The 11,724-nt window shown below is 50.1% G+C and overlaps 1 protein-coding gene across 1 annotated transcript in view; it reads right to left on the reverse strand.

Moving 5' to 3' along the window:
• Positions 1-4,401: 4,401 nt before the first annotated feature.
• LOC100548963 (wiskott-Aldrich syndrome protein family member 3-like) overlaps positions 4,402-11,724 on the reverse strand; it is a 10,997-nt gene continuing 3,674 nt past the window's right edge. Inside the window, 2 exon segments of the mRNA XM_019618260.2 lie at positions 4,402-10,391; positions 11,588-11,724. The exon segment at positions 11,588-11,724 is cut by the window's right edge and continues 99 nt beyond it. Coding sequence (XP_019473805.1) covers positions 10,234-10,391; positions 11,588-11,724 — 295 coding nt within the window. The 3' untranslated portion in view covers positions 4,402-10,233.

Consider the following 11,724-nt stretch of genomic DNA (forward strand, 5'->3'; position numbering starts at 1 on the left):
CACGGATCCGCCGCTCCGCTGAGTGCGGAGCCCCGGGGCTGTGCGTGGGGCTCCGTTCTCAGGGCCGCGTGCGGGGAAGCTGCGGGGGTGCGGAGTGGGGAAAGCTGCGGACACTTGAGCTCGTTTGCTGCCTTTTGAAAGTGGTCGATCTCCGTTCTCCGTTTCCTTTTTTCAAAACCTCTGGCAATGGGCAGTCGGCACAACGTTGAATCAGCGTACACAGAGAAGTGAATATATATATTTATATAGAGATATATCGAAGTAATATATACATGTGGACACCTTTCCCTGCTCATTGTCCCCTCCCCCAGTTGCTGTGACGGCAGCCGGGTCCCTGCAGTGTCACACCTCCCCGCACAGTCAGGTTCGGCCATTTTTGAAGCATCGTGAACACTTTTGGGATGTTTTTATACAGCCGGACCCAGAGGGCGGTGTTGGTGTCTCCGGGCGACCCATCGCTTGTTTTGTACTTTGAATGAAATGTAGCCCTGACTCTGGGTACACCTCGGTGTGACAGAAATGACATTTTCTTGGATTTCCTGCACGCATCAGTGGTGATAGGGGATGATGAGCAGAAAGCTGCAAGCAATGCAGCATGGGACCAGCCACTGCTTTCAGCGTGCTGGCACGGAACACAGTGCCAAAGCTCCTCCAGCAGTGCCACAAATCCCCAGAAATGCTGATGGTCACAGAAGCCACTGGTGCAATTCTTGTGCTTTTCAGAGAAGTTGCCATGGGCTTTGCAGAACACAAAGGCTTCGACTGGCAGAGGTCAGCACGTGTCCTCCAGACCCCTGTCCCTGCCTCATGCTGCCATTGCACATCTGCAAATATTTGCAAAGAGCTTCTGCTGGAGGATGCATGGCCAGGGCCTCACTTAGACTCACACTGTTTCTGGGCTTTGTGGGACCCGGCTGGGATTGACAGCAGCAGAAGCAAGCAGAACATCAGTCTTTTCCAATGGAAGATTGGTGAGAAGTAGCCAGCAGGTTGGGTCTCTTTTTGGCCAGGTTCATTCAGTGACCAGCAGAAGTTCCTAAGGGTTTCAGTCCAATTTGTTCATTGTGAACTTTGCGTAATAAGAAATCATTCCTGTTCTCAGTAGGTGATGAAGTACCTCTTTCTTGTAGAAACATCAGAAGTGGGGGCTGGAGGGCCGTTGATCTTGATAATCATTTGTATTGACGTGTATTGACCAGCATCAGGTGTTCACATAATTGTTAACAACTAATCACACTATTTAAAATTAAGAGGAATAATTGTTTGATGCACATGGGATTTCCTTGCAACTCCTCTCTTTTGTGCTCGGCTCTTTTTTGGGGTGAGGTGGTCATGCTCACAGCTCCATCTCTACCACTTGTACCATTTCTGTTAAAAGTGCCATTGGTTTTTGCAGCATCACTCAAGAACTGCCCTTCTCCTGTTCCTGCCACCCCCAGAATGGAGGTTTCCCAGCCCAGTTGGGAATTTTTGCAATGCTGAGCATTGCAGACACAAAGCAGGTTCCAGTAGAGATGACCCACACCAGAACTCTTCTGCCCTTGCCTTTGAGGGATGTGAACAAATAGACTCCAGCTCTGAGCCCACCAATGGATTTGCCCATTGGCCAACCTATGAGTGTAGGGTACAATGACTGTGATACAGAAAATGGTCTTGAGACGAACAGAAAAATGTTGTCATGAAACTGCATAGGACAGGATGCTGTGAAGGCTGAGGACGATGGTGGTTGCCTTTATAAGTTCTGCTTGATGTCAAGCGTAACTGTGTCCAAACCAAGGTTGCTCCTTCCCTCTTCCTCCCTCTCTCATCATACCTGCTTCCCCAGGAAAGAGGACATTCCAGAGCAATCAGGACAGTCGATCATTCTGATGTAACTGTTCTCATTAGCCTTTTAGCTTGACCGAGAAAGGTGATCTCAAAGGGAAATGTCCAGTTACCATTCGGTCATGGTAAAACCAAGCCCCTACGATGCACTTTATGAGCGAGTGAAAACAAATCAATGCTGTTATTGCACTGTATCTCTATTGTGTATAATATTATACATTCATCTGTAAGAGTAATTTATTTTTATTACTGTAAATAAAACTGTTTAAGTGGTTTGTCAAGAGGCTATCCAATAATGGAGGGTAAAATTAAAACGTTTGAAGACCTGGGTTCCTGCCCCAGGCATGTGCCACGCTGGTGTCTGTGTCTTCATTCAGCTGAATTGAGCCTGGTACAGGCCCACGCTTTCCCCAGCAAGGGCAACGTGGGGCAAACTTGGAGGGCTTGGGGCAAACCGGGTGCCTCTGGTTCAATTATCCTTTCGGGGCTTTGGGCAATGCTTCCAGGATGGCAGCTTCTCCCATGGAAAGCACTTCTCAGCCGCCTAATTACCCAGCGGGTCAGGGATTACATCGCCGTGGGAATTAATTGATCTTTGAGAGCTGCTTTCTCTAAAATAAGGGTTACAACGCTATCAGCTTTGCGCTGCTCCTTCTGCCCCCGGCTCTAATAGAGATCTGCACATCACGGGGCTGCCAACGGCGAGGGCGAGCTGACAAAAAGCCGAAATGAGATATACTCGAACCTCTTAAAATCTTTATTTGACTCTATTTTTTATTAGCACATGCATAAAGTGTCAACAGTTGGGGATTATGTCGGACGACGTTTTTCACAGATCAGTCACAAGCAGTGCTCTGGCTCTTGGCTGGCTCCATCCTTCCCCCCATCCCTCCTGTGCCGGGCAGAGCCCCCGGCGCTGCGATACACGTGGTCACACGTAGCGACTGGGGACGTAGATAGGTACAAGCAGCAACATCTACTCACCTACTGACTAAGTGCACGTGGTTAAAAGACCCCGTTAGACAGCAAACACCTCTTTCTTCTTTAAAGTTAACTATATAATAATAGAAACTGGGTTATACCCTGCACTGCCTGACCCTCCTGAGGGAGAGGTGCCCATCTCCTGTCAGCTGCTTCCACCAAGTGGAAAACTGAAGGGAAAGTGGGTAATAAATCTGCTAGTAGTAAAACCCGAGCCTTTTGCAGAAGCCACTGCTCCTTCCCCAAGGGCGCTCTGCCCTGAGCCTGTCCAGCAGGTTGGGAGGAGGAGGAGAAAGAGGAAAAGAAGGAGGAAGAGGAAGAAGAAGAGGAAAAGAACGACTCCACCTGTATACAACCTGAAATAAACCCACCAGCAAAAGCACGTCCTGCAGCCAAGCAAGGATGGGGTTTTGCCCTTCCTGCCGCCCCACTGTGCCCTTCTGGAGACTGTTCCCTGCCAAAGGTGCAATGTGTGCACCTGTGTGCCTGCCAGAGTAGGTTTCCCTTAGGTTGGCCAAATCAGAGTGAAAACTGATGCCAAAGCTACCCTAGGGTAAAACCCCACATGCAGGGAAGGAGGAATCCTGGTGCATAGCTCGTGGCTTGGGCAGGTCCAGTTTGTCACCTAAGGAAGGAAGAGCATACTTACAAATGCTTAGAAATGCCCTGTCCCTCCCCTTGGCTGGGGATGGGCACTCTGATTGCTGGATGTCCATCGCTGCTGCTCCAACCTCTGGGTGCTCCATGGAAACACATGGGAGATCCCCAGAGAAGGCACTTGTGTCAGTGATAACACTGCAGCAAAAGCCACACAGGAGATGCTCTTCTTTACCCTTGGCAAGACCCCAGAGTGAAGGAAAATGGGCCACCAGCCCCAAAACACTCCTAACATCACATTTCAGAGCAAAAGTTTTCTCTTCAGTATGAGTTTTCCTTTCTTTGTTATAATCTGCTCCAATCTGAGATGAAAAGCACCACAAAGAGAGACTCTATGTGTGGGAAACCGGCCACAGCTGGATGTAGATCTGAAACCCCTCAGCACAAACCAACTTTGGTGATGGATCCACAATCAATGCTCGTACTGTGCTGAGATTTGGGAACCAGCAGTAGCACCTCTCCTCCAGCCTCAGAGCAGCCCTAACAGAGCCAGCAGCTCCTCAGTGTGCATCACAGTGACTTCATTGGGCTCTAAGTCCACCTCACTTCCATCTCAAGAGTGCTATATATTTTCCATGACAAGTGACCTTTTGTCAGGTAACTGTTCCCAGAGGAGGCATCAGGCACTGGCAAGCACTGACAGTGGGTGAAATCAGTGGGATTTGAAGCACCTGAGCTGAGGTGAGGCCTTCAGGGATAAAAACACTTTCTACCATAGTGGAGACCTATCTCCTTGCTGAGCTGTGGTTTGTTGGGCTGTTTCTTTGGCTCTTATGAATTGGTTTATGAGAATAAACCAATTTTTGGAGGTGGTTTGGTGACAGCAGATGGGCAGCTAGCTGATGGACAGCACTGGTCTGATATATATATATATATATATATATATATATATATATATATATATATATATATATATTTTCTTGGCAGCCATGTAAGTTTTTTCTTTGCTTTGTTTTTCTGAGGTTTAAATTTGTTTATTTTTAGATTACTTTGTTATTTTGCAGTGGGTTTTGTCTATTAAGGGTATTCTTGTACAGAGTGGTGGGATCATGACCAAGCTATGATGACAGTGCTTTTTTTCTGTTCTGTTTCCTTTGACTTCTTAATACTTCTTACATGCTCAGTGCTGGAATTACCATCAAGCTGGAGTCCCTGGGACCACTCCAATCCCTTGAACTTCTCACCGCAGGAGTGCAGGGGAAGGCTTGCTTCACCAACACCTTGGTTCACAACCCCAAACAGAACGCCAGCAACAGTTTTAAGCACGTTCTCACTAAATGTGAAAGACTATAGAGGGACATCTGGGTGCTGGTCTGAATGGTGGCACTTGTGAGGCAATTTTTGGCAGGAGAGAGGTGGGAAGGGGAAGGTGAAAGATCTGTAACCTGCTATAACATAGTGTTAGGGAGCAGTCAGTGGCCTCAGGACCCTGTATCAGCATGGACAGAGACTAATACTGATGTATTAGTCACCCATGATACAGTATTACACCAACACTGCTTGCAGGGGATGCCGCAGTCAAGCATGTCCCATCTGCAAGCAATGCTCCAGCAAGGGGAACCCTGCTTTGGGCCCATTCCATTGCCTCTCCTAATCTGTCTATGAGTATGGTACTGAAGGCTTTGGGATGAACATCTACTGAATCCTATGACACTTCTCCCCCTTCTCAGCCTTGTGTGATTCTCACCTGGAGAAAGTAAAGCCTGCATGAGTGAGTCTAGGAAAGTTGAGGTTTGTTAAAAGGTTGGATTCACACGTGTACACACACACACACACACACACACACGCAACGGACACAAGGGGAAAAGCATTTTGGCTCTCAAAGATTGAAATATTTCAAAGACTAGGGTTAAGCAAAAAGGCCTGGAGGAGGACATCTATGGGCTTGGGGGCATCACATGAATTGCATGGGCAGCTCTAAGTGCCAACATGTAGCCATGCCAGCGCTGCTGGGTGCGTTCCCTACCATGTGCATGGTCATCCCAGAGGGGCACAGCCCCAGGTGTAACAGAGGCCTGGGGATGGCCACCCATACGAAGACAAGATCAGCATGTCTCACTGCTCCCATGCTTTGCTCAGGCACTTCTGCGTGGGGATGGTGGAAGGACAGAGAGCCCTGCCATCAGCAGGGGGATGTGGTTGTGGTGTTGGTTACGGGATCAGTTGGGGAAAGGGACAGTGGTCCTCGAGGTGCTGCTGCCCAGTCAGGAGGGTAAATTCATGGGTATGTGAGTGAGTGAGCATTTGTGGCTTCTAAAGTGCAGTGCAGGTCATATGGTCTTTACTGTAAACTGTAAGCTCCTCAGGACAGAGCCCTTGTCCTTACTTTTATTTTTTTCTGTGAAGTGATGAGCCAGCCTAGAAAATCTTAACCCTAAATAACAACAACTACTACAGGACAACATGGGGTGGTGAGAAGGACAGTCTGTGCTCCCTGTGCCAGTATGGTGGGAGCAGATGGGGAGAGCTTCCCATGGCCCTCCATGTTCCATCCTCAGGGTTGTGGCTTCTTTGAAGCAGCACCCTCCAAACAAGGATCTCCAACCTGTCTCCCTCTGTGTGGGGCTTCCCTTGGTCATTACAGGGAAGGTGTTGATTCAGGTTCTGTTCCCAGGGGGGTCTCCCAAGCTTGTGTGTGTCTTGAAAAGGAGATACAGATGACAAAGCTGCAAGGAGGGAATTTGAAGCCTCTTATATGTATATGTAGGGAGCTCCTTGGAGAAGATGTGCTCAGCCTTACGCTTCCCACCAGACCATAGCCTTCTGGGATGAAATGACTGCCAGTGCAGGAGCCCTTGCAGGGTGTGATGCTCACTCCCAGGTGTCTGCCTAGGGTGGAGAACCAGAAGCCACCCAGTGCCTTTTTATTCCTTCAGGACACTGATCCTCTAAAAGCTGCCAGCATCACCTACTGGGTCTGAGGCTCCTCCAAGACTGTGGAGAAGCTGAGTGCAAGACCAGATTGTGAACACTACCTGACTTCCATTACCTTCGTCAGACATCAGCCAGACCAGCCTGCACAGCCCACGGGCACAGTGCTCTCCTAATGTCCCCTTCCATGTCAACTGGAAATACCCAAGAGGTTCCTGATGGGCCTCAGGCACTAGAGCTTCCTGTTACATCTCTGAGCAGAGTCAAACCAGCTTATTTTCTCTTTGGATGACTCAAGCCTAGTTCATTCATATGCACACAGAATATGCTTCCCCCTGCTGGCAATATTTTGTTTATTATTTTTAATCTATGCTCATAAATTGGCAAGGAGGAGAAGGCAGATAAAATGGCAAGGAGAACCTCAGGAGACCGGTTGGGCTCATTAAATGTTTGGCACTCTGTGATTATTTATTGGCAATGAAATGTCACTGGTATGTTTTAACATGGAACACAATACCTAAATATACAGGGGAATCTCCCCTACCCACTCTTGGTATATTTGAGAGACAGGAAGAATTCAATCATCTGTGACCTGGATTGTATTTTTAATGGCTGCCAAGCTAGATAAAATATTTAAATATTCACTTTTATATCAGCCCACATGGGGACTTGAGCATTTCAGGTTGTATAATGCAGGGTGGCCTACTTTTGGTGTATACAGAAATAGGCACATATGTACAAAATACTGAGTGTGCAGCATATGGGTCAGCCAGCCAGCATTAATTAGCCTGGCACAACCAACTCCTGCAGCGCTAGCCTGGCCCAGACCCACCAAAGAGCTTGTGCTGGATTTCAGAGGTGACCAGGTCAAAAAATATTGGCGTACGCCTGGAATAAAGATGGTCATCCTCAGAGGTGGCTGAGCCCCTCAAGCAAAGACATTGAGGACATTGCTCTGCCAGCAGAGCTGACCTTGCAGGAGCGACTGCTGAATGATACTGGGGCTCCTGGTGCCATCAGGTGCTGCCCATCTGCCTTGTGATGCTGCCAGGAGAGAGCTGGGGAGCGTGAGGGACACTGCAATCAGATCAGAAATAGGTGCCCACAGCTTGCACTGACTATACAGGTTACTTGTTTACTGACTACATAAGAAACCCGAGCAGAGGGCTCTAACACAGCACCTCACTGGGAGGCTACCTGTGGATCAGCCCATCTGTCCTATCAAGACAGCTCCAGCACAGCCAAGGCAGACTCAGCCCTTAGAAGAGCTGGGCTGTGTTGTCTTCTAGCAACAGCGATGCTGGGAGGCTTATGGTCCTGCTGCCTTGCTTTGGGGTTGGGGATGTGGAAGGGACTGGAATCCCTTGGGGGTGACGTGGCAATGGTGAGGATGGCATAGGAACATGAAGGTGCAGGGAAATGGGGGCAAGCCCTGCTCCCGGCCACCACGAGGCCCTTGGGTCTTCTGCCAATGTGACCCGTGTGCAGGGTAAGAGTGGGTGATTGTCAAGTGCTTTGCCATGCAATGGCATCGACCCCAATAACAGCACGGGCTGATGGCTGCCAACCTAAAGTCACTCTGGGGTCACCGTGAGATGATGAGAACATGAGCCTGCTGGGGTCACCCTCACCCATCATGTGCAACCACAGCAAGTCCCACCAGAGTCATCACATGCTTTCATGTGGCAAAGCACAACCAGAGCATGAAAAGAAGAGACCCAGCCTTGCAGAGGCACTGAGCCTCACTTCCCACTGTGGGGGCAGCCACTGACCCAAAGGCTGAGCCATCCCCATGTATCTCTGAGCCCCTTTCCCCATCTCCATGCGCTGGTGGGGTGCCCTGGCTCTGCCCCAGAACAGGTCAGCACACAGCTGACTCTACAGCCCCATGAACACCCTGACAGGAATGGCAGCCTCTCATGTGAGGTCGTTACTCTTCCTAAATTCCAAATAACCAATTTCTCTTCACAGATGAACAATATCACAAGTGCATCTACGTTAACAATGTTCTGAAATAAGTACTGACAGGTGACTGCCTAAATGTTACTCTGATTATTATTATTTTTTTTTAATACAAGATCTACTTCTGCATTGTTACATGTCACATCTCAGCCTTCCTGACAAGGAAATCCCATTGTGGGCACAAGGGTGGCTCCCCAGCCAGTGGGGGCACCAGGATGGGGCCAAAAGCCCAAGGACTTTCTGTGCAGCTCCTTCAATGGTGTTAAAGTCAAGGACAGCTTCCTTGAAGGAGAGGGGGGACCAAACACGGGGCTGTGGACAAGCAGGGCAGAGAAGGGTGCAGAACTATCATCAGCACCAACAGATTTCACTTCCCACCTTAAATCCTTCCCCAGCCACTCTGGTCTTCTCCTGAACCCAGTCCAAACCCTGCTCAGCACCACACTGATGCCCGTGGGGCAATGGTGGGAGGAAAGGGGCTGCTCCAATCCCACTGGAAGGAGTCAATGGGATGCAGAGAAATGGGGTGTGTCACATCCAAGGGACAGAGGCTATTTTGTGTTATTCAGCACCAGCAAGAGCTTATGATGACACTTCTTAGCAGATAGGCTGGGGCTTGTGGTCATCATGTCCCACCATGAGGTGCTTCTCTTCAGGGGGAAATAAGCAGATGCTCAGGGAGATTTAAGCTTTGAGATAAGCAGTTCTCAGATTTGATTTAAGCATCAGCCCTTATGAGCCTTCGGGGTCACAGCCAGCCGTCCCACCAGTTTTACAGGTCTCTTTGCTTCTAGAATCTCAGAGTACTCCTTGTGCTGCTGTTGGCTCTGATGCCCACCTGGCAGCTGGGGAAGGTGGACACCATGTCTGACTTCTCCCCAGAAGAGCTGTCATGAGTGGATCTCAGGTTTTTCCCTCATTTGGGGCTTGCGGTGTATGGGAATACAAGAGAGGGCCACGTGGCCATGTCAGATGGGTCCACATTGGTTCTGGCCCATACACTGCTGGTTGGAAGCCTCTTGCAGCTCTGCAGAGCTGTACCTCTGACTGGGATGTTTTCAGTATTTCACACCCATTTGCTCTGTCCTCCCGCGAATCCTCCTTTAATAGCTGCATGAAAAGGCTGCTATGAATCATGCTCTATTTTGGTGTGCAAACTGGTATTTTTGGCACAGTGGTGGGGGCCCCGTTCCTGCACTCCCCACCGCACTGTGCTTTGGGGACAAGGGACAGGGCAGCACCAGGACGGTGCCCTGGGATGGGGTTGATCTCAACTGTACCAGTGGGGTTCATGGGGATACAAAGTGCAAATCAAGAGAGTGAGCCCAAACCTCACCCTCAGTTTCAGTGGTTTGAGTTTACCTAAGAGCAGCATTTTTTTTCTATTTTTTTTCAAATAATACTATAATAGTTCAGCACTATGGCCAAGGATAGTAGGGCTTTGGGACACTGCTCCCCATCCCTTGCCCTCAGGATACATTGCACTACATACGCTGGTACCCTGCCAGCTGCATGAGCCTTGCCTTCGTGCTTTTCTCACAGAAATCTGTCCCAAGGATGGGAGTGGGCTCAAGGGTCACAAACACTGCGGTTTCCTCCCAGAGCTCCCCAGTACACATTTTAACATCTAGCTGCAAAAGCTCTCCTGCCTCCTGGTTTCGTTCCTCCACCAAAGCCAGCCTCTGGTTGTGGAGCACTCCTATTCACCCAGCCAGAGAATTTTCAGCATCATTAAGTGTGGAGGTGCTGCTAATTCCTGGCCTCGCTGCCTCAAAGGTGCCTCCTACCCGTGCACAGCCTCCAGTGCTGCCCGAACGGTTTTCAACACGGTGTGAAAGCAAAGCTCCTGAATTAGCGGGGCTGATCGCGGTTGTCGGCATCCAGGTTTGGGGGAAGTGCCGTACGCACCTGCTGCAGGGGAGCCCCCGGCACGGCCCCTCAGTCCGACCACTCGTTATCATCCAGCTCGGAGTCGTCGTCCGACTCGCTGTACTCCACCGCGATCCGGCGGGACAGGATGGTCGCCACGTCATTGCCCACGGGCTCTTTCTTGGCCTCTTGCTCCCACTGCTCCTGGACTTTCCGAAGTTGAATGCCTGTGTTAGGAAAGGTGGGAGAGCTTTAGGGGCACTGGCGCCTACCAGTTGCCATCCCTGGTTAAATGCATGGGCTGGAATGGGATGGCTGCACCTGATTACAAACCCTCTTCCTTGGCACCCACTCAGCCTGCAGAGGTTGAAGCTTCTTAAAGGCCAAATCTTGCATTCATCCTTAACATTTGCATGAAGCAGGAAAGGTAAATGGAAGAGACCACAGCAAGCAGCATCAGCTGCAGTCTGGCAGGAGGCTGGGTGCCTAGGAGTGCTGTCATAGAGCCCAAGGCACTTCCCTCCATGGACTGTCACCTCCCCAGCAGTGACACCTTAAGTCATACAATCGTCATAAGCTCAGAACTGTTAAGTTGGAAAGGACCTCAAAGCCCATCCAGCTACAGCTCCCTGTCAAAGGCTGTCTGTCTGTCTGTCCACTTCTCCTAGATCCCATTTAAGGACTGACTGCCACTAAGGAAGGATCATCTCTCTCTGGAGATTGCTCCTTATGGAGTTTACTGCAAGCATACAACACTAGTGAAATTTTCATTTTTTTGATCATTTTTCCACCGTGATAATCTTTCTAAGCCTAACATCTGTGTACTTATTGATCTTACATCTTACTAAGCCTAACATCTGTATACTTATTGACTGTACAACTGTACACTGTCCCCACTAGCTCAGGCTGCCCAGGGCCCCACTCAGCCTGGCCTTGAGCACATCCAGGGATGGGGTGCCCACAGTTCTCTGGGCAGCAGTGCCAGGGCCTCACCACCCTCATCATAAAGAATTTCTTCTTTCTATTTTATCTACACCTTTACTCTTCTAGTTTAAAGCTGTTTACCCCTTGTCCTTTCACTATTCCCTCTGACAAATAGTTCCTCCCCACCCATCCTGTATCCCCTTTTAGCCATAAGAAGGCTTCTTTCAGGTCTCCTTTTCCAGGCTGAACATACCCAGCTCTCCCATCTCCATAGCAGAACTGCTCCATCCCTCTGAAAACCTCCCCTCCACGTCCCCTGGGACACAGATCCTTCTCCACAGGTCTCACTGGGGTTCCATCACCTTTGTACACCAGCCGGACACCCAGGGCTTGCCTGGATCTCCAACAAGCCAACACCACCCAACTCTGGACCACAGCATTTTGCCTGGGGCGTCCCCTCCCTCCAGGGGAGCCGGACCTCCGCCCCGCCCCGTCTCACCTCTGCGGATGGCTGCGAGCAGGTCGCTCCGGGCATCGCTCATAGGCATCAGCGGGATCGGCGGTTTCCGGGACTCGGCGGCGGGGGCCGGCGGTGAGGCTGAGTGCGCTGGCGAGGTGGTGAGAGCGGGTGGCCCC

Source organism: Meleagris gallopavo, chromosome 9, assembly GCF_000146605.3.
Source record: "Meleagris gallopavo isolate NT-WF06-2002-E0010 breed Aviagen turkey brand Nicholas breeding stock chromosome 9, Turkey_5.1, whole genome shotgun sequence".
Lineage (NCBI taxonomy): Eukaryota > Metazoa > Chordata > Aves > Galliformes > Phasianidae > Meleagris > Meleagris gallopavo.